We start from the raw sequence: 22,105 nt of genomic DNA, 5'->3' as shown, positions 1-22,105 counted from the left end.
AGGAAGGATGACAATATATGACCTCAATATGACATGCTAATTGTATAAATCATGTTTGAAACAAAATTTTTCTCAATGGCCCTAACCATTTTGACTTCTCTCCTCCAACCCAAATTTTCTTGTAAACCCCTTGAAACTCATCCCTTGGCGGCTAATAAATCTCACAATGGTCATACACTGGCTATTTTTCTCACTTTTCACTCTTTTTTCTTTTTATTGTGTCCTATAAATATAACTCTCCATTTATACTTTTCCCTCTCCGGTCCTCCCCCTCTTCTCGGACCCTTCCTTCCAAGGCAATTACTCATTCGCTCGAAAATAGAAAGAAAAAAGAAACAATCGCTTGTCCGTTCAGTAGTTTGATTATTCTTCACAATTTAATTTTTCCTTTATACATTTTGAAAGCATATATTTGGTTTTTTTATCGTCGGACGGAACAATCGGTGGTTCAAGGTTTGTACTGCCTAAGAAAATTTGGGCAGGTATCGTATTTTTCAGCTACTAGCAACAAAGATCTCTCCTTCTTCATACTTTCAACAGCCAGCACAGAAACTAAAATCCCACCGACAAAAGTCAAATCTTTTTCCCAGCAATTCTCAGCTCAAACCCAAACCAGTGAGTCTTTGCTTTTTCTCTTCCTTGTGTAATGCTGACATGTTTTTTTTTTTTTTTTTTAAAGAATAATGCTAGTTTGATCTGATTTGTGCTGGTTACTCGTCAGGCATCCATTTTTTGTGTTGTAGTGAGTGGGTGCTTTTTTTGTTGGAGTAGATATGATGCGGATGAGAACTAAAACTATGGGAATGGGATTGGGAATCCCACCGACAGATAGTACGGCCGCAAACGGCGCCGGCGGAACTGGAGGAGGAGTTGATGGGAATTGGGAGATGAGGCCTGGTGGAATGCTGGTTCAGATGCGAACTGATTCGGATCAATATCGACCTCCTCCTCCTACTATCCGGGTTAGGGTCAAGTATGGCTCTGTTTACCATGAGATAAATATTAACTCACAATCAAGCTTCGGTAAGTCAAACAATTTTCGTGAAGTTTTCAATTTTATGTCCGCCCTTTTTTCTTCTTTGATTTTGATGAGTTGGTTCTATTTTTGGGGAGCTGAAAAGGGGAGTTGAAGAAGATGTTATCTGGGCCTACTGGATTGCACCATCAAGATCAGAAATTGTTGTTCAAGGATAAAGAGAGGGACTCAAATGCTTTTCTTGATACTTCGGGTGTGAAAGATAAATCCAAAATTGTGCTGGTGGAGGACCCAATTAGCCAAGAGAGGAGGTACCTTGAGATGAGAAAGACTGCTAAAATGGAGAAGGCCGCTAAATCTATATCAGAGATCAGTTTGGAGGTTGATAGGCTAGCTGGACAGGTAATTTATTTAGTCCCTTTCTTCGTTTTTGCTAATTCCTGTTACGTATCATAAAGTGCAGGTCTTGGTAAGTCCTTCCTTCTTCTTCTTCTTCTTCTTCTTCTCCTCTTCTTTTCCCCCCTTCTCTCTCTTTTTTGGTTCTTGCTAAGCTGTCCAAAGACGTAGACTTTCATGATTGTTATTAGCAGACCCGCAATTAGTAATTACTGAATATAGTCAACTCATTTTGTTTAGGTGTCAGCGCTTGAATCTGTAATTTCTAGAGGTGGAAAAGTTGCGGAAAAGGATGTATTAAATCTGATCGAGCTATTGATGAATCAACTTCTTAAGTTAGATGGAATTATTGCGGATGGGGATGTCAAACTGCAGAGGAAAATGCAGGTATAACTGAACTTCGTTCTAGTTTTGTACAAAGGACTTTGATTATTCTAGTCTAGGGCATGGACAAATGTAAAATTTCTGATTTTGAAGGTGAGACGAGTACAGAAGTACGTTGAGACTCTGGATATGTTGAAGGTAAAAAACTCAGCTCCAATCAGTAATGGCAATGCTGCAAGCCTGGGAAATCACATCCCCATGCAGCAGCTGTCATCACCAACCCAACAGCTGTCTTCGCCTGTCCAACAGCAGCAACAGAGGTTTTCTCGTGATCATCTATCATCCTCAGTTGAACAACAGCAGGGTAGGCATTCCTTTGGGTCCCCAATGCAGCCGCAGCAACAACTGCAACCATCAAGGCACTCAGCTTCGAGCCATGTTCTGATCACCACTCAATGGGAAACTTTTGATTCCATTCCCGCACCAGTGCCTCCTGGATCCAAAGCTTCAACAAGTACCTTGGGTTCAGCTCAACCTAGATTCAACTGGGATTTGCTTTGAGTACGCAAAAGGCCTATTTAATATCAGCACTGTGTGGATGCCTTTTTTTTTTTTTTTTTAAAGGTGGTTTGATGCCTATTCCCAATTCTTTGCTGTATCTAGAGTTTTTTTAGCGTCCCCTTTATGTGCCCATTCAGTTGACAAATAATTGGGGATTCAGTTAGAGTCATTGATACTATCAGTTTTCTTTCTCCTGTTGTGTTGTATTCATTACCACTTGTAAGTTTTCCGCAATGATATAGGGAACGATAGGTTGAGATTCTTACATAGGATTTTCCATGATGGAAAAATGTATTTGGACAAAATATTCTACCAAGCGATAATTCTTTTTCCTTTCTATGCCTCTCTTTCTATAGATTAAGCAGGTTAATTACTGGATCGCATATTATTGCTATTGGAAGTTATAACAAGATAAAAGCAATTCATATAAATGGTTAATCTTATCCATTATTGGGCAGAAATTGACAAAGGGAACATAAATTAGGAGGCTCTTCCATGAGCAGAATGGCTGGCCCTGCTCTCTGATAGACGAGTGAAGTGGCTTTGCACATAGCATAGGAGTGAATCGGTTAAATGGTGAGAATCAGCATCTCTCAGATCAGGTGATCTTGATTGGGTAATATGAAAACTGTTGTGTTCTATTTTTTTTTAGGTTAAGAAAACCTAAACAGACATAAGCTTTTTTCACCAGGGTATCATTTGACATATGCTGGGTCCAGACTGGTTACTTGAGCCATATCTGGCCGGCAAAATTTTGTTTTCCTTTTTTTTGTTGTGCTGATATTGTTGATGGTACATCAAATGTTTAATTCATGTTTAAGCAAAACCTAGTCAGCTTGAATTTTTGGTAAATGTGATTGTTCAGAAACAATGCATTCTGGATTAGAATTAATGTTAAGATATTGAAACGTGCAAGCAAAAATGGCAGCACCAGCAGTAGTTTCTTTAGATGGACAAGACGTATTCCTTCAGCTACATCCCTTGCCTGTTTGCTCACTTTGAGGAAATCAATGATGGCTTTTTCAAGAAATGCAGCAGATGATTGATAAAACCATGCTGATGAAGTGGGATGAACTGAAAAATGTAAAATGTTACATGCAATTGTTTCCTTACATGACAAGGTATATATATGTGGTCCATCATGGTGGTCAAAGGACATAACTGGTTTAAGTTATTATTGGTTTGAGAAGACTCTAGTTAAAAGGAGTTACACAATGTGGATTATTGGCTTTTGCTGATGTAACTTGCAGGCTAAAGTTTTGTAATTACAGTATCTGTTATGACAGCTTAATGTGATAAGCCACTTAATTCTTCCTGTCCGTTAACAAACATCTTGTTTTGTTTAACTCTGAGATGTATTTTCATGCTTCACACACTTGAAAAGGGCTTAGATTATTATCTCAACCACTAAGTTAGAGAATCTATCTTAAGATCCAGTTAATTTTTCTGAGTCCTGCAAGGATGAATGTGAACTTCGGATTTGCTTTGCTACCATCTAATCCTCCATTTCCTTTCTTTCTTTTGATGGGGGCTGCTGTGAATCTGACCTTCAAACAATCAAATAAAGAGGTCGGAGGCAAGTAGACAAAATTGTTAGTGTTGTTCTTATTTTGATAAGAAAGTCATAAGATGTATTTAAGATTTGGAGAGTAGATAATACTTTGGTATGACAGTTATGTGGTGTCTCAGGAAGTTATGTCCCTACATCTAAAAAATCTACCTATGTTGTTTAAGATGAATATCTAATTGGGTCCCAAGGATTTAAATGGATCTTATTCTCTTCTAGGTTGTGTTAATGCTTCATTGTTGTACAGCTGTTGGAGATTTGGAGTTGTTTAGTATGTAGATCGATCAGTCAGGGAATTAAAAACAGTTAAAGACTGCAAATTAGGTTTGCAGTAAGCATCAAAAGAAAGAATCAAGAGGCTCTATGTGTTGTCCTCGCTAGTTAATATGGGAGTTTTGCCTTTAAGGTTCCATGTATTCTTAATTCCTGCAATGGTGGTATCTAAACCAACTTTTTTACTTGTGCTGTTGTTTTAGACTTGTGTGTCTTTGTGATCTGGCTTGAGTGTAAGATGATTCAGTCTCACTGTTTTTATAGTTCTTAGAAAGAAAACGAGTAGAATCCAAATCTGCATCTGTATATATGCTAGTTTTGGTTTGCCTTTATTTTTTTGGTTAAATTTGACTGACACTAGAAAGTAGCTGACCTAGTAGACTATTCGAAAGAAATGCTGGCTTGTTGCCGCTTACTCCATAAAATGAAAATATTTAGAGACACGGCATATTACGTACATACATGAGATGGTAAAGTTCAAAATTTTTCTCCAGTTTTTCTAATCCATTCACCTAGTGAGGGAATTAATTTTCTTGACGGAGCTGTTCATTGTGAATTTATGAGGTCTGCAAAGTTATTGAGAGGTAAAAACTTACCGAGTTGTAAGACCTGTTATACTTGGATCTTTTGGAATTCAAATTCAAAACTGTTAAAAATGGGGCTCAAAAGTTAGACAGTTGAGAAAAAGACAATAATGACCACATATTTGCCCATGAGTAAATTCTATTGTAATACAATGTCATGGAAAGTCATGCTGTGAACTTGTGCATGTGTAAGTGGTACCGGAAACATATATGATGGTTTTTGTATGTGATATGTAGCCTGGTCACTTTGTTATATTTATGTACCTATTTTTCTGGCATAGTAAATATGCATTTTTGACTGGGGCGTTGCTCTTTCTTAAGGTGTTTGCTTTAAAAACTTGGCCTTCTAATCGCACTCGAGGCATGTACCATAATTTGCCTTGACAGCAGCCCATATCTGCCTTATGTGGATGTAACTCAAGGAGAAATACAATCTAACGGTGGAAATCCTGCTACATGGATGCTTTAAGCATAGGGAGCCACATGCATTTTATTGCCTGGCCTTTGCTTCTTCTGTGAAGTAGTGTTTTCCTTGCACTTGAACTCAAGACATGTGAAATCACAAAAACTGCTGTTTGCTGGGGAGTATTTGGCTTGGAAATGCCTAATTCATGAGCCCTTGGAATGACTTTAGTCCCTACCTGCAACCTTTTTAGTAATGCTGTGTATATGTCTAACTTTTGTTTTAAATTGACTCCTTTACTGTATTTTGTTGTACAAATCTGAATCAAAATTAAATGGATCATATGTGGTAAAAAATCTCTCCTCTCAGTTACAACAGGAAAAGCAAACGGAAAAAGAGGGCCTTCAGGTTATTGTTCAAGAATAAGATCACAATGAATATAGTGAAATTAATAGGTTCTATTGCAAAGATTCCTGAATCTGAAACATGTATTGTATGCTGGAAATGGTTGTGGCAGTGCCAGAGTTAAGGCAAAGGTTACATGTCAGCCGCTACTTGCCTAACATTGACACAAAACTAGTAGTAAAAGCTTTTAGGTTCAGACAAATGAGAGCGCCACAATATAACTGACACCTTTTTGTGTGTGCGTGTGTCTCTCTCTTTCACTACATTTCTTTTGTGGTTGTTGGTGTCAAATCTTCCCTGGCTGCATCATATCTGGAATTGGTATGAAAAGCTTTCTTTATCTCTGCTTGCTTTTGTCTAAGTTCAGTAGTCATGTTACATAGTAATCTTATGTTGGTTGGTTGATTTATTGATCTGATCCATCTACTTCATTAGGGATAAACAAGCAGAAGGTTCTGAGGTGTTTTAGTATCTAATCCGGAAGAAAACTAGGTTGTCTTAATTTGTCTTAGCATATGTATATCTAGCCATAGACAGTTGAATTTTCATTGGTAGATCATTGATTTTGGTTGGATAATGCATTTTACAGCAAGGAATGCTATAAAATCTTAAAAGAATAGTTAAAAAAAGAAAAAAGAATATTAAACCTTTCCAACAAATATCATTAAATGATAATGCCACTCTGATATTCACTTTAAGCAAGTCTTGTGATAATGCCACTCTGATATCACAGTGGCATTGTCATTTAAGCATATCATTTACTTGTGATAAGGCCACTCTGATATGCTTAAAGTGAATAAAAATCATTTAAAGTCTTGCTTAAATGATAATGCCACTTTAAGCTGCTTAACATTGCTAACTTAACACAGAAAAATGCTCTGGCTATTATTATTACTATTATTGTGGTCTAGTTGTTTGATATCAAATAGTGGAAAAATAGAGCCCACCAATGGGGTTATTATGTACTCTGGCAAGATAAGGCACTCTAACTGCATTTTGTCTATAAACTCCAGGACTGTTGTGTTTGTTATCTAATAATTTTCAATTGCTGGAAGTCACAGTATTGAGTTATTCTTGGTTGTTTGCTTTCATAGAAAATTTAAAGAAAAAGTCTAGGATATGTAGACAGAAAAAAGAGGGAAGGTTGAGATACCCATAAGGAGCTTCCTATAGTTGATGAACTTGCTGCTATCTACAAACTTCATATGTTAAAGTTTCTCACTCCCTCTGCATGTGTTCGGCTCTCTTTGCTTTGTCCTGTTACTTTAGGACTTTTAGTTTTGCTTTCTGTTCTTCGAAATAATAAAAATACCCAGATCAATAATATGCGTTGCTTTCTCGTCCGTTTGGATAATGTCCTGTTCTGGGGGTCACATGTTGGTTTTCTCAACATGAAATGCAAATCAAGCTTATATCCAGAAACCAAGTCAGTGTTCTTTTGGCATTAACCTGGTCTTGAACCTTTCAGCTCAATTTCGATTGAAGGCTTAGATGAGGCTATTCTATGAAATATGTTAAACTAAAATATGCCCTACGAGTACACTTTCCAAATCAAGATGCAGTAACCTGTTTTATCCAATGAGTGTAAATTTTAACTTCATGCAGCATATATTATTCAAAAGTGTGCTCCCTGCTGTTGCAGTATCATCATCGACAGCTACTTCTTCCTGAATACATGATTCTTTTATCTGTATCATTGGGTGGTGCCTCTAATATATCAAAATGCATCCGTCGGGTTCTGTTTTGTCCATTTAACAAGTTAGTTGCCCAGCAAGAATACTCTAGACATGTACATTGAAGCTCTGGAGGTGGAATTGCTATGTGGCATGTGCACAGGTCGACTTGGTGCTGGAGTGCCTCTTCTTACCTCACCATGTTTGCATCGGGCTTCTGCCCCTCCTGGATCAAAATTTAAACTCAGTGTTTTTCCTGTTCTACTCAATTCCCTCACTAGACCATAATCTCTATCTGAAATCCATGCCCTATAAATCAACTCGACCACATCAAAGCTTGATGTTTGATCTGTATTTGGATATGACAATGGTAACAAATACTAACGTGCATCCACTCAAGATGCTATACATTCTTGGTGGTCATCTGAAAAGCAGCAGCTGTAATTTTTAGAGCATGGGGATGAAATTAAGCTTTCTTTTGATGCATGGATTTAATAAATATTGAATCGGAGCGATTAAGGAGAAGCTGGAGCGATTTAACAATAATCTCAGCTCGTCTAAGATTCTGATAGTTGTGAAGTTGAAAGTTGTATGTTAGATGCATTTTAAGTCTCACACAGATATGATTGGCTATCCTCTGTTACAGTTTCATCTGGAGTGCATCTATGCCGGTGTGGGAAAACGAGTTGCATGCCCAGTTTGTAGATTTCCAGCAGATCTACGAGGCTGGGTGAATGCAATGGTTGAGCACGGATGCTTGAGTCTTTCAAGAGACTTTTGCATGCTGCAAACTCTATGCAATAAACAGTGCTACGTTAATGCACCTTATTCTGGACGATGTATGGCTTATGTAAAAACACAAGCCGAATGTATACATCTGTTCTGTACTCCCAACCATGGATATAGTTTAATGCTATTACTATAAGAAGTGGTCTGCAGTTATTAGCTGAAGAAATGCTAGAATTGTATGTAAATGTTGGCTGGCTCGATCTGCATTTATCTGAAGTAGAATAACCAATAGCTTCATTCCCATTTCCAAAACAACAAAGGATTTTCTGTTACACGACCTTGTCATGTTGCCTGCAAATCTAACAAGTCAATCCATCATGAACAGAGAATTTAGTCGCTAAGCCGTGATTCTTGCTAATTCACCAAGCGGCCGCGCGACAAAAGCTAGGGGTGTCGGGCCAATTCATGGAAAAACTGTTATGGGCTTCTTTTATTTGTGCTGAATGTCAGCATTGTTTATGGGCTTCTTGTACTAGCACACAAGGCGATTTGTTTAGATTAAAGAAGGTGGCCGAGTTGCAAGGACGAGTTATCCTAACCTTGGCTACCAAATCGTCTAGAAAAGATTTTTTTTCGTTTGAATGACTCGAATACAATTTGTACTTTTTCCCTTCAAAATAGATAGATTGACAACAAATTTCAATTCCATGCATCACTGAAACAAATTTGCACATCATCTTTCTGTGAAAGCGTTCTACCACAGGATTTTCGGCCAAACCATCTCGGTTCTACCCAACGATCATTGTGAAAACACAAGACATTTCTTGTTTCCCTGTATTAAATCAAAAACCCCTTGAGCTTTTTGAGACATCCATGCTCTATCTCATGTCCACTGTGCACGAAAACAACTGAAACTCTTTTTTCTTGTAGTCCCTGCTCGCCACAAGCTTTCTGTAATATTCTGTACTATACGTTGTATCCTATTGTACGTGAAATGGCCTGGATTGTTTGTCAACGCACAAATGATAGCCGGCCAGTAGAAATTATGAAGTCCAGGATGTGTAGTACAACCTTATAAAAGTCAAAGCTGTACTACAAAATTTTAGCAACAGAGTCTTGTTGTCATTGATCCTGAAGCTTAATCTTCATGAAGTACACTCCTATCCATTATAAAGCGTACGACGAAAATGTTAATTGTTTTATAATGTCAATTGTTTAAACAACAAAGTTAATTTCCTCGAGAGCTTCATTGTCGTACATGGCTTCTCCCGTGGACCGCCTGTCCAAGTCAACTTTCTTGATCATACTTCTCCTTTCAGTTTTATCCCTCCAATGCTTCAGGATTGGTGCTCATGGCGGCGATGATCAAGAAAGCAGTAGTGATGGTGACAACACAGATCTGCACTCAAAAGGGCTAATTCTCGTCAAAATCTGGTGTTTGATCATTTTCTTTGCTAGCACATTTGCTGGTGGAGTCTCCCCTTATTTTTTCCGATGGAACGAAAGCTTCCTACTTTTCGGAACTCAATTTGCTGGAGGGGTGTTTCTGGGAACTTCTCTTATGCACTTCCTGAGCGACTCAACCTCGACTTTTGCTGATCTAACAACAAAATCTTATCCATTTTCTTTCATGTTGGCATCCGCGGGCTATCTTCTGACCATGTTTGGTGATTGCATAGTGATCTTGGTCACAAAGGGTGCTGAGAAAGATAATAGAGTCGAAGTTGAAGAAGGCAGGGCAGCATCTGGGGGATACGGTGAAGAAGAGGGAATGCATCACGACCCAGTTTCTGTGAAAACGTCGTCAGTTGGGGATACCATACTTCTCATCCTAGCTCTGTGTTTCCACTCAGTTTTCGAGGGGATTGCTGTTGGAGTAGCGGGTAATCAACAATATTTACACATTTGAAACAAGTTAGAGATACGTAATATTATTGTTAATCGTCGAAACTTCTGCACTTGGCAAACTTTTGTTTGTGTTCTAGAATCACGCGTAACATCTATAACACAATCTTCTACCATTTCTGTGCCACTTCTAGCCAGCTGATCTTTACTAGCATGACTTAAAGTTGCATGGCATCAAATCTCAATTATCTATTTGTTAAATGTTAATATGCGTGATTACTCTAACCTGATCATCATCGAATTTTTGCTCGGTATTCCGAGAAGTGCATGTTATGCTCTGTTGATCAGATCCTTTCTCTGTATCACAAGATGTATATAACGGGTTCAATGCCTCAACTCCTCCTTGTTAGCCAATTATATTGCACTTTCAGCATAAAGTTCATTAGGGCTCAAATGTCTTGAGTTATACACCATTAACTATCAATTTCATGAGAATTTAAAACTAAAAGAGACCCTTCGTGAAACATTGGCTCAGCTACCAAGTCAGATGCATGGAAGAACCTGTGGACAATTTCACTGCACAAGATATTTGCGGCAATTGCAATGGGGATTGCCCTTCTAAGGATGATACCAAAGAGGCCATTTTTGACGACAGTAGCTTATTCATTTGCCTTTGCTGTTTCGAGCCCAATTGGGGTGGGCATAGGCATTGCCATCGACGCCACTACCCAAGGGCGCACGGCTGATTGGATTTTTGCCATCTCCATGGGAATCGCCTCTGGCGTTTTCATCTACGTTGCCATCAATCATCTCGTCACCAAAGGCTTCAAGCCGCATGCTAAACTCTACTTTGACACTCCATTTTTCAAGCTTCTTGCGGTGCTTTTAGGTGTGGGAGTCATAGCTGTTGTTATGATATGGGATTAGTTAGTTACTGTTCCATTGGCGAGAAAAATGATCAGCACGGAAAAATTACCTTGTAAATCAACATTTGATTGATTGCTTTCAAAGATGTATTTTCCTTGTAAATTTGGGAGTGTAATTTCATCATCAGTTGCTAAATGTAAATACAGCAGATGCAGCTACTCAATTGTTCACGAACAATTGGACGTGCATTAACTGCAATGGTTCTTTGCCTGGACGTTAAATTGGTGGTTGTAAAGCAATGCAATAAGCTGTAGAAAGTCTACTTCCATACCAAAAAAAAAAGAAGTTTCTACGGGCACAGTTTGATTTTGCACTGCCCATTCATTGCTTCGAGTATTCTTCAAATAGCTTAACGGAGCAAAAAGCGACTTGATAGTCTAGTATACTACCATATATACATCTACTTGTACATGAAAGGCACAAATATATTTGTAAGTTTCTGACCCTGGAGTGCTCCAGAAGGTGGATAGTTGTTGCAACTACAAAACTAGTCGACCCCCAAAAAAAAAAAACTAGTCTTTCTCTCCCTCTTAACTTGACACTCTCAGTGGCCACACAAGAAAAGAACCATTCAGTCTTCAAAACCCCCCCCCCAAAAAAAAAGGAGGAAAAAAAATGAATAAGTAATCATGTGTGCATGTGGGCTAATTCTGGTCTTGGTCAATCATATATTAAGATGCTGTAACTAACTAACAACTTCACCGTAAAAAATACTAATGAAAATTGAGTACAATTCCATCCCTTCTCTTACTTGAAAGAAATTAGGTGGGTAAAGAGTCGTCTTCTTCATGGAATTTTAAAATCCTCAAATAGTCGATCGGGGGAGATGTTACAGCCAACCCGACCCCAGTACGTATCTTTGTCGCCCTGAAATCTTGCAAGGCTTAGCAATTTTAAAGCACCGGCCGGCCACTCATCCGTCTTGGCTACTATTCCTTTCACGCGTACATTAAATCACTACAATACAATTTTTTTATAAAAAAATTTCACAAAATAGCAATCCAAACGGGAGCGTTCATTTAAATGTTTTTCTTTTCAACCTCTTGTGAATGACAACCATGGATTGGAAGGGAGAAGGTTTACTGAATTCCAAGAACCATGGACTTACATTTTTTGCTAGACAGATCTTGATTTTTTTTTTATTAATGTAAGTGTGAGAAGGCTCGAATTTAGAATCACCCAACCCGTCAAATCTTCTTCATTTGTGATCCCATATTTAGTTGATAAACATCTACATATATATATATATATATAAACTTACTTTGCGTGCAATAGAAAGCATGTAAGCGCGGTAACTATAGTGTAAATTAATAAAATAGCAAATTGATGGATCAGAACTCACCATTTGGTGAAAGTAATCAAGATGAGAGAATTAGCTGTGGTCAAAGTCTGCCCCCAGACCAACCGAGGCTAGCTTTTCGGGCAAATCTTGTAATTAGTCAAAAAAAAAAAAACCGAAACATGACTAAATTTAACAAAGCATAACGAACGAAGGATCGAACGAACCAACTTATTCTTCAAAAAATAGGAAGTTGGGTCAAATGTCCTCTTCTCTGCGTCATCCGGGCTCTGGGAGAAGTGAACTGATCGATTTGGAGGAGTAGCTATCACTAACCTACTGGCGCATGCCTGCGGGTTCTACACGAGAATGATTAGCATGGCCATGAGCAAGACTTGAATTGTAAACAAGATATCTGGGACGGTAATTCTGGATTTGTCTTAACCAGCAAGATTAACGGTTGAAGTTTTTTTCCTTGCAGTGGTTACGTAGGCTAAGAGGGGCATGATTACAATTTTCAACAAGAAACTAAACACACAACTGCGTTGGTTATTGCTACCTAAATGTTGAGTTTGATCAAGTAGATGGAGGCTTAACGACACTAGGTAGCTAGCATTAGCAACTGCTGAGGTCTTATCAATTTCGGATTCAGATAATTTGACTTTGGCCACACTCGACAGTTCAGATGGACCATTAGCAGCTGGTGCATTCCGGTTTTAAAAAATTTCTCATCTTTTTTTTTTTTTAAATTTAAATTTTATTTTTTTCAGATACCCTTTTCGGAGAGTATTCATTCTGAATACCAAAGAAGAAGGAAGAAGCTAGCTAGCTCTTCTTTGCGAGGAAATTGAGACGTCTTAGTTTACCTAATCAACCAAACAAACAGTCCCTCCAACGTATATATAACTAGCCCTTCCTGTTGGAACATTCCACAATCAAACGAGCCAATCCAATCGAAAACATTCTCCCTCCATTCGGTCAAGATTAATCAAGAACAGCAGCAAAATTAATCAACCATGGCTGTCTCTCTTTATTCATTATTATCACCAACATGCTTCCTCGCTGGTGTTTCTTTTGTCATGAGCTGCCTTGTGGTGTTGGCAATTCCAGCCAGTGCAGCAGGGATCACAAAGCATTACACGTTTGAGGTACATCTTTCTCTTCTTTTATACATATCCTAGATCATATATGTAGGCTGTTTAATTTGCACGACATTAACGTAAGATAGAGTAGTTCACATTTTGCATTTTTTTGTTGTTGCGCAGATAAGGTTGCAAAACGTCACAAGATTGTGCCACACAAAGAGCGTGGTGACAGTAAACGGAGAGTTCCCTGGCCCTCGCATTGTTGCAAGAGAGGGTGACAACGTGCAAGTCAAGGTGGTCAACCATGTTTCCAACAATATCAGCATTCATTGGTAAGTCCCATTTTACCATTACCTACCTCTTTGTTACCAAAAAAAACTAGGCTAATTATGTGGTTGATTTTAACAGGCATGGAGTCAGGCAACTGCAGAGTGGATGGGCAGATGGCCCCTCCTACATAACTCAATGTCCGATTCAAACAGGCCAGAGTTATCTGTACAACTTCACCATCACTGGCCAAAGAGGAACCCTGTGGTGGCATGCCCATATTACATGGTTGAGAGCCAGTGTCTATGGACCCTTCATCATCCTCCCAAAGAAAAATGTTCCTTATCCATTTCCCAAGCCCCATAAAGAAGTCCCTATACTTTTCGGTAAACTTCCAAAATTCAATTCCCACAGCAGACTTATGCACAATAATGTGGTAGTCCTTTACTAATTTTTTGATGAATCAAAACACAGGAGAGTGGTGGAATGCCGACCCTGTGGCTGTTGTTAACCAGGCACTTCAGACTGGAGCTGGACCAAACGTCTCAGATTCATACACCATAAATGGACTCCCTGGACCCTTGTACAACTGTTCTGCCAACGGTAGTAAAAATGGTTTCAAAATTGTTTCAAAATTGAACTATAAGCACCATTTATGATTTAACGGAGCCTTTTTTCCTATTGCAGAAACATTTAAGCTGAAAGTTAAGCCTGGAAAAACATATCTCCTTCGTCTGATCAATGCTGCGCTCAATGACGATCTGTTTTTCAGCATAGCCAACCATACACTCACCGTTGTGGAAGCAGATGCAACTTATGTTAAGCCATTTAGAACAGACATTCTCCTCATTGCTCCAGGACAAACCATCAATGTTCTCCTCGAGGCCAAACATCATTTGGCTAATTCCACTTATTTCATGGCAGCCAGGCCGTATTTCACAGGCCAAGGCACCATTGATAATTCCACTATTGCTGGAATTCTTGAATACGGAAATCCAACAGGGTCTGTTTCTGGTTCCTCTTTCACCAACAGTTCAATTACAAGCCTCCTCCCCGCCCTTCCTCCAATCAATGGAACCTCATTTTTTGCAAATTTCACCAGAAAGTTCCGCAGTTTAGCCAATGCCCAATTTCCAGCTAACGTGCCCAAGACAGTGGACAAGCATTTCTTCTTTACAGTTGGCCTAGGAAGCAAGCCGTGTCCAAAAAATCAAACCTGTCAAGGGCCTAATGGAAGTAAATTTGCAGCTTCCATGAACAACATTTCTTTCAACCTCCCTACAACAGCCCTTCTTCAGTCCTACTTCTTTGGGAAATCCAACGGTGTATACACCACCGATTTCCCAAGTGTTCCCCTTAAGCCGTTCAACTACACGGGAACCCCACCCAACAGCACCTTTGTGGTTAATGGCACTAAGGCGGTGGTCGTTAAATTTAACAGCTCAATTGAAGTTGTGTTGCAGGGCACCAGCATTCTTGGTGCTGAAAGTCACCCTCTTCACATTCATGGCTATAACTTCTACGTTGTGGGGCAAGGTTTTGGAAACTTTGACCCTGAAAATGATCCTGCAAAATATAACCTTGTTGATCCCGTTGAAAGAAATACAGTTGCTGTACCACCCAATGGCTGGGTGGCAGTTCGGTTCCTAGCAGACAACCCGGGTGAGTGTGTTCTGAAGTACATACATCAGATTTCACCGAACCAGTTTAGCTTACCAGATTACATAAATACTATCTATATTGACAAACTGAAAAGGTGTACCATATTGCCTCAGTTCATTCATTATATTTTCGACTCAGGACGTCTTAATTGAAACAACTAATAGTATGTAGAATTGTTAACGTGGTTTTACGGTGTGGATCAGGGGTTTGGTTCTTCCATTGCCATTTTGACGTCCATCTGAGCTGGGGGTTGGAGATGGCATTGATTGTGTTGGATGGAAAGCTCCCAAATCAGAAGCTGCCTCCGCCACCATCTGATCTTCCCAAGTGTTGACCTCTGCTCTAATTTTTCGGCGGAATTATGCATAACTTATACATTAATTTCTGAATTGGACCCGGCTGTTACCTTCAATTTTTCAAGACACAGAGACCAAAGATTAGGAGATGCGGGATGGGATATTGGGACTGGATTGCCTTTTTGCTTTTTAATTTTCATCTTCTCAGGTTTTGTGCTGTTCGTTGATTTCTCATTGTATCATCTTGGTTGAATGTATTTTTTTTCCTTTTCCTATATTTTCATTTTTGTTTCTTTTCGGCTGAATGGCCCAATGGTCATGTAATATTAATAATACTCACGGATCCGCTCTTCTCTTCTTTTATGTTATGAAGCCTAATAAATTTCCTGATTGACCATATAACTCTCTGTCTCTCTTATCTTTTCAGTTTTAGCCCCATTTATACTCGGGCCACGTTTCTAGTCTGAATTTTGATCCCTCCATATTCCAATCGCATTATCAAATAGCTAATACTATTAGTTTTCTTAAATAACAAAAAGAAACTCTATTATATTACTCACTATTTTACTTTACAGAGTGCTCCAGAGGAGTATTAAAAAAATGTTGCGACACTAAACAGGGCAAAAAACTTAGATTTAGACATAAACATAAAATTTAACAAAGTAATGTCACATCATATTCTTAATTGATTTTGTGAAACGTGAGGGATGAAAAAAATTCATTTTGTGGAATGTGAGTAACTATGGGTCAGATTATATGAAATGTGATTTAACAATTTTGTTTCTGAAAAATGATAATGTGCATGACATGTAGTGGATTCCGGCCAAAAACTAATCGAACGTTTAGATATGGAGCAAATTTAATTTATGTGAATTTGTAACGGACGTAAAATTACACTTTTAAAAATAAAGAATAAAAAAGTATTTTATAAAATGTGAAAAACATTTTGAACGATTTAATTTCCGGTGAGTTTTACCTGTATACAAATCATATTGTTTCGGTAATTTCGCAATTTTATACGGATACATCGCTCGACTTTCTCTGATTACAGCGAGCGAAATCTGCCGGTTGAAGAAGCTCAGACCGGACAGGCTAGCTGTCTAATGTTCTTTGTCCTCTCTTTCTGGTCGTCTTTTTTCTTTTTTTTCTTTAATTCTGGTGAATGGTTTTATCTTCAGAATCTGGAACAAGGGGCAGATTTTTGGGTTTTATCACCAAAATAACTCTCCTTCTAAAAAATATACCCAAAGTAATCTAATTTAAAATTTTATTACCTTTATAATCTTTTTTTTACCACATAGGTTGCACATGTGTCGGAACAGAGATAGAGACACACTCTATTTCTTTTTTCCATCTAATATCTTTCCCGATTCTCTCTCTCCCGTTTTTTTTTCCTTTCATTATCATTTCCTTGTCAAACTTAATTTTGAGAAGTCAATATTTATATTAATAGTATATAAAAATTAATTATCATCCTTGATAATATCAAGGTAAACAAAGATTATTCTCTTTTCTTTTCTATTGTGCAATTTTTGGAACATTGCTATGGCGTTCAAAAAATTTTTGAATGTTAATTGTATAACAAATGATTTCTCACACCGTGTGTTTGATAAAATGTCTAGAAGAAAATAATCTAGCAGTTTTTAGTTTGCAATTGAAAACTTGAAAATTTCAGTTTTATTACATCTTGTAAAAGTTTTTTTCAAAGAGTAAGAAGGATAATATAAACAAATATGATAACCTTAAAGTTTTTGTAACTTTTTCTTGTTATTTCTTACAATTTTTGTTGCAATTTTGAATTTTTCAAATTTAATTTTTGAAAACATATATGCAATAGGTTTGATTCATTTCAAGAAAAACGTTGGGACCAATCATAGTAAGGTCAATAATGGTAGAATTTATTTTAAATAATTATAAGAAAATTATCAAAGTTATGCAATCTTATTGTGTCTCTATGATTAAAAAAAAATTAAAAATTTTAACTCATGTTGGAAACTATAAACTAGATCAAAACTTTCATTTCTTGTTATCCTACATGGCAATCGGGATAATAAGGTGGCAATAATAACATCATTATGGGACTAAAGTTTGAAAGTAAATCATATTGAGTATTTTTTAGAAAGAGTGTTATTTTAGTCGCGTCAGTTGGATAAACAACAAATCCATAGTATTAATAGCTCGATTATGCTGAATATGCTTTGTTTTTCCTTGACTAATATCGTGTGGTCAGGAATTATTGCCATTTTTGGCAATTCTTATTGATAAACATCATATCGTTGTTTGCTGCGAGAATGATCAGCTTGTTTCATGACAAATCTGCACCGTAATTAGGAAGCATGCAACAATCGGACAGAAGCGATTGAGTCAGTGATCGGAATTTGAAATTTTACAGAAAATTAACTAGCATGTAAATCGCAAATTGGTCAATCACAATTGAGAAAATAGTGTTCAAGAATGTTCAAGTTTAGCTGTGGTTCTATCAATTGACAAGAACCTGTGGTAATCTAATTAACTAACTCGATTAAAAAGGTTGAGGAGCGAAGGCATGGTGGTGCTGATAGTAAAATCCAAAAGCTATATGTTATCTTTGCACTAGTTTTTTTGGGGGTGAGTGATGGGCGGCGCGGGGCACAACGAATAAGAAAATGAATATGAGGCATTTTAGCAAGAAAAACATACATACTTTTTTTTTTTTTTTTTCGATACAGAGGTGTCCGAATCAATCTTTACGGAGCTCGACTTTTAGCAAGAAAAACATACATACAGTTTAGTAGAGTATTTTTGTACTACTTGGTAACTCAATTATTATATTATTTCTGTGGATTGCTGCTTTATTGTACTTTTTTAGTTGCTTTCTGATATAGTTCACTATTTTGTTGTGTTGCTGCATAACTCGCACTCAACAGCCACATAAGATTCTGTAGCATCATTTGATTTGGAATACAGTTTTCATCCTGGTGACCTTGTCTTGACCTTTGAGCTGCACTCCTTTGTAGTTTGCTGCCAGCAAAACATCTGGCTAGATTCCTGTATCCCCATTTAGTTGTGAATTGTGATGTTTCAGATGGCATGAGTGCTTCTTCGGTGATTGAAGTGAACTTGTACTTTTTTTTTTTTTTTTTTTGGTGATTCTGTCTTTTAGTTCCATTTCTTCTCTAGGTGTAGTGTGCTAGCAGCATTCCAAGTATGCTTAGCTTTGTTCCATTAAGCACTTCAAGTTTGTTTCTGATGCAATGCTTGTTAATTTTACCAACTACACTGGCTAGAAATTGATCACGGATCTTCGTTCGTATTGTTCAGAATTAAAGTTTGAAGCTCCATCTATCAACATGTGGACCAATCTTGAAAAGATTGTTTGTTAGTTTTGGTGCAGGAATAATGCTGCATTACATGTTGGCTATAGGACAAAAGTGAGTTAATAAGAGTCACAAAAAAAAAAGAAAAGAAAAAGACTTCTTTCCTTTCCACTGAATGAAATCAGCAAACTTAGCATCTAAACTAATTCTACAGAAGAACCAAAAAAGGCGCTAATTTTTGGAGCCTCCTATGAAACTTAAATTCTAAACTCACAGGCCCCAACAGATCAATGTGGGATGCGGGATGGGGAAAAAGGACTTCATTGGAAAGCATTTTCAACCGAAGCTCAATAGTTGCAATTAGTAGATTCTGGATCCGAGCGTAAATGATCGAAGGACTTAGGTTTGATAAACAATGGCGAATAAATGAATAGGAGTCGAGACCATTGTCTGGGAGCCTTATCTTTCCTCTTGGTCAAGGTGATCGTCCACTTCTTTTAATTCCTTACATAAGAAGGCCTAAGTCCACTCAGGACTCTCTATTATGTACGGTACCAAGTTGGTGGCACCCGCCTGTTGTGTCAATGCTGGGCGACTGCACGTTCAGGCACCGTGCATGCAATTAAGAGATCCAAGGATAGAGTTTTTCCAGTTTTTTGCTGCCATATCTATATTCAGTCTTATGTCCTTCATGTTAGTTTTCATGCATATCTGTATGCAAGTTTGTTGTGTGCGTGTATATGTACAATTGGGGTACTTACCTACCATTTGGGATGTGTAAAGATCGAAATGAAGATAATAAAAGAGAAAAGAATTGGAGGGCACAAGATGTACCAATTTCTTCAAAGCATCTTCTGGCTGCAATTAATTACAGCTTATTAATAACAAGAAGCTAGATTTTGGCACTTCACTCATCGAAAAAGAAGTCTCAGGTTGGGATGAAGTGAGTTTTCCTGTGTTGAGATGCCTTGAATTAGATTTTCAACCCCCGCTGACCTTATTTTAGTCAGTAAACTATTCCGATTACAACCCTAATAAAATCTGATTTCCCTCAAGTTGTTCTTGTCTATTCTTGTTTGTTCTTCTGTTCCGCTGCATCTGTTATAACATCCTGCCTAGCGCATGCATTTGTCTGTCCACAATTTGGACATTGAGAATTGATTGGATTTAATAAGAAAATGTGATATCCTCAAAAGGCTTTGTTTCATAAACCAATAAGAGCTGGTAAGTAGTGATTAGCTTTATCGATAATCAAAGGGAAGAGTTGATAATGAAATTCTTTGGTTTGCAGGCTAATTGAGGTTTCCCTAAAGTTCTCGGTACAACTTTCAACCCATTCTATCAGGTTACCCAGAAAGGAGAGGAGGAGGGAGCTCTGTCAAACTTAGCGTGAACCTAAATTAATATTACAACGGTGGGATTGATGGTCAAGGATTATGAAATTTATGCACTGCAAAGATGCCAGGCATCGAAAATTGAGAAATTATGTCCCAAAAATACTCTAAATAGCCACTAGTCATCTCTTCAGTTCTCCGCACAACACCATGCACCCACACTTGCTAGTTTCCAAAACTCGTACTGCAAAAACTGAGGGGCTATATTATTATAGCACTAAAATACAATAACCAAGTTTTCATTTTCGTCATCACATGCTCTGGTGGTGGTATCACATTGCAGATCCCCAGTCTGACCTTTCTGGAAGGAGCACGCATTGCGGATTCCCCAGGTATATAATTTATATCTTCCTATGATTGCTAGTTCCAGCCGCTGTAGGGGAATCTTTTTTCACTAAGATACATGCTACTAAAAATGCGTATTGATGATTAACGCAATTTTCTATTAAAAACTAGGAAAAAAGATGGTCACATACGGCTTGCCAGCCGGACAGACCATGTGACACGGAATAAAAAGGCTAATTCAGTTTAATCAAAATCTACAAAATATGTTACATCTTGCCACAATGCGCAACATTTGAATGCTCATTGCTTACCGACTTAGAGTTGCGTTCTGATCTAGGAAGAGATAGATTAAGCAAGCAGGAAAATTTACTAGTATGATGTTGATTCTGTGGATGGCTGAAAAACTTCTTTGGGTTACATATATAAATGAACCCAAGATCACATTTATCTCAATCAGTTTGTTTTCATGAATCTCCATTCTTGTTCCAGCGGAGGAGCATCGCAATGCAGCGCTTTACGATGTAAAACTTTGCCCTCTGCTCTTTGGCCATGCTGCTACACTTGCGAGTGAATTCTGAACACCTTTTTGATGAGCTCCTCGAGAGAGAAGACTTGGTGGGAGAGCTCCTCTGCGAAGAACTTCTTGACAGTGGAGGCCTAACGGAAGAATTTTTCTGTGATGAACTCCGTGCAAGAGGAGACTTGGTGGTGGAGCTCTTCTGTGATACACTTTTTCTCAGATATGACTTGGAGGAGGATGAATATGAATGGTTATTCGGATCATCCCTGGACAGCTTCCATTTCTCATCCATGTAATGCTCCATTGATTACTACTGCTACTGCACTCTCTAAAACTTTCTGAAGTTTATTGATTCTCTAGCTCCGCCCTAGTACTTTTCTTTTACCCTAGTACTACCATAATAAGGGAAGGAGGGAGAAGGAGAATGTGGAGTGGGCTTTGGTGAGACAGAGGGTGGGTGAAATATTGGCTTGGCACCTATTTATAGCAAAATGGATACAGTGGTGGAAGGAGTTGAAGTGCGTGTTGACTGGTGCTTCTTTGGCAGCGGTAGCAGCACATGTTGCTGCTTACGTCTGTTTGTCAGGCTCCTGTCTGACTGTAACATTTGTACAAAACTCAAATTTACTGCACAAAAGGCCCTAATTCCATGTTGATATTCACCAAATCATTGTTTATTTCTACGTCCTATTTCAATTCATTAGATATTAGTTTCTGCTGGTTCTTGAAGCTGCTTCCGGAGATGAGAGATCCATCAGCTCTTATGGAGGTGCTGCTCCTCTGTATGGAGCTCCATGCAATAATTATTATTTTATCCTAATATCTTATGTATGTTGAGAAAAAAAAATTTTTTTTTCTGTTTCCTTTGAAACTTTCAACGGGCACTTCTCACTTGTACACACGAGGAACTGTTTCGTGCGACTGGATGTGAAATGCAAGCAGGATTTAAGAATTCACTGGCAGTGTGGGAATTCGATGTCCTTTGGGCTATGGTGGTCGGTGGTCTTCGGTCAATGAATGAATCTAATTTAGGAGCGCTGTTTGTCAGAGGATTTGCTTTGCAGTTATTTCATTCCAAATTTACCAACGAAAGATGGTAACTCCTCCTCTGTGTGTGTGTGTGTGTTGTGTTCTCCCACTTTCTTTGGTGCCCAGAGATGCCGGTTTCAGGATTAAATTTTCAGAGTTACAGGTGCTTTTGCAGGACTGCATCATAGCGTCAAAAAATGGGAAAAAGCCGCGGTGAATCTCACTCGCAGTAGCATTCAGATAGGAGGAAGGAGCATAGCATCAGACTCTGAAAAAAGTATTGGCGTAAAATGCAATCAAATGTCTGATGAGGGTTTTAGAGTTACTAG

At 38.2% G+C, this 22,105-nt stretch overlaps 4 protein-coding genes across 5 annotated transcripts; 3 read left to right on the top strand and 1 right to left on the bottom strand.

The window, feature by feature from the left end:
- The first annotated feature begins 96 nt into the window (after positions 1 to 96).
- LOC113742720 (BAG family molecular chaperone regulator 3-like) lies at positions 97 to 2,594 on the top strand. 2 transcript variants are annotated; one of them, XM_072078248.1, is made up of 5 exons: positions 97 to 615; positions 772 to 1,023; positions 1,122 to 1,378; positions 1,613 to 1,759; positions 1,850 to 2,594. In XM_072078248.1, the coding sequence occupies exons 2-5, from the start codon at positions 774 to 776 to the stop codon at positions 2,255 to 2,257; spliced, it is 1,062 nt and encodes a 353-aa protein (XP_071934349.1). In that variant the 5' UTR covers positions 97 to 615; positions 772 to 773; the 3' UTR covers positions 2,258 to 2,594. The 2 variants fall into 2 exon arrangements, with proteins under 2 accessions (XP_071934349.1, XP_071934346.1); XM_072078245.1 differs by having other exon boundaries at positions 722 to 1,023.
- Positions 2,595 to 9,081: 6,487 nt separating this feature from the next.
- On the top strand, positions 9,082 to 10,877 carry LOC113729299 (zinc transporter 1-like). The gene is made up of 2 exons (XM_027253613.2): positions 9,082 to 9,774; positions 10,272 to 10,877. The coding sequence occupies exons 1-2, from the start codon at positions 9,150 to 9,152 to the stop codon at positions 10,661 to 10,663; spliced, it is 1,017 nt and encodes a 338-aa protein (XP_027109414.1). The 5' UTR covers positions 9,082 to 9,149; the 3' UTR covers positions 10,664 to 10,877.
- A 1,914-nt stretch (positions 10,878 to 12,791) lies between these two features.
- LOC113729293 (laccase-2-like) lies at positions 12,792 to 15,654 on the top strand. The gene is made up of 6 exons (XM_072078243.1): positions 12,792 to 13,090; positions 13,208 to 13,359; positions 13,436 to 13,680; positions 13,769 to 13,897; positions 13,982 to 14,956; positions 15,160 to 15,654. The coding sequence occupies exons 1-6, from the start codon at positions 12,959 to 12,961 to the stop codon at positions 15,288 to 15,290; spliced, it is 1,764 nt and encodes a 587-aa protein (XP_071934344.1). The 5' UTR covers positions 12,792 to 12,958; the 3' UTR covers positions 15,291 to 15,654.
- A 5,037-nt stretch (positions 15,655 to 20,691) lies between these two features.
- On the bottom strand, positions 20,692 to 21,051 carry LOC113729286 (uncharacterized). Its single transcript, XM_072047416.1, has one exon. It carries the CDS (start codon positions 21,049 to 21,051, stop codon positions 20,692 to 20,694), a length of 360 nt encoding a protein of 119 aa, XP_071903517.1.
- Between the last annotated feature and the right edge of the window lie 1,054 nt (positions 21,052 to 22,105).

This window comes from Coffea arabica, chromosome 1c (assembly GCF_036785885.1).
Source record: "Coffea arabica cultivar ET-39 chromosome 1c, Coffea Arabica ET-39 HiFi, whole genome shotgun sequence".
NCBI classification, from domain to species: Eukaryota; Viridiplantae; Streptophyta; class Magnoliopsida; order Gentianales; family Rubiaceae; genus Coffea; species Coffea arabica.
This window is presented reverse-complemented; position numbering and strand designations above follow the sequence as displayed.

Excerpts from the sequence above, each read along its gene's own strand:
- LOC113742720 (XM_072078248.1), top strand. The coding sequence starts at position 774 with ATGATGCGGATGAGAACTAAAACTATGGGAATGGGATTGGGAATCCCA. Across the intron at positions 1,024-1,121 it reads TAACTCACAATCAAGCTTCG|GGGAGTTGAAGAAGATGTTA; the intron begins GTAAGTCAAACA and ends GGAGCTGAAAAG. Across the intron at positions 1,760-1,849 it reads AACTGCAGAGGAAAATGCAG|GTGAGACGAGTACAGAAGTA; the intron begins GTATAACTGAAC and ends CTGATTTTGAAG.
- LOC113729299 (XM_027253613.2), top strand. The coding sequence starts at position 9,150 with ATGGCTTCTCCCGTGGACCGCCTGTCCAAGTCAACTTTCTTGATCATA. Across the intron at positions 9,775-10,271 it reads GATTGCTGTTGGAGTAGCGG|CTACCAAGTCAGATGCATGG; the intron begins GTAATCAACAAT and ends ACATTGGCTCAG.
- LOC113729293 (XM_072078243.1), top strand. The coding sequence starts at position 12,959 with ATGGCTGTCTCTCTTTATTCATTATTATCACCAACATGCTTCCTCGCT. Across the intron at positions 13,898-13,981 it reads GTACAACTGTTCTGCCAACG|AAACATTTAAGCTGAAAGTT; the intron begins GTAGTAAAAATG and ends TTCCTATTGCAG. Across the intron at positions 14,957-15,159 it reads GTTCCTAGCAGACAACCCGG|GGGTTTGGTTCTTCCATTGC; the intron begins GTGAGTGTGTTC and ends GGTGTGGATCAG.
- LOC113729286 (XM_072047416.1), bottom strand. The coding sequence starts at position 21,051 with ATGGAGCATTACATGGATGAGAAATGGAAGCTGTCCAGGGATGATCCG.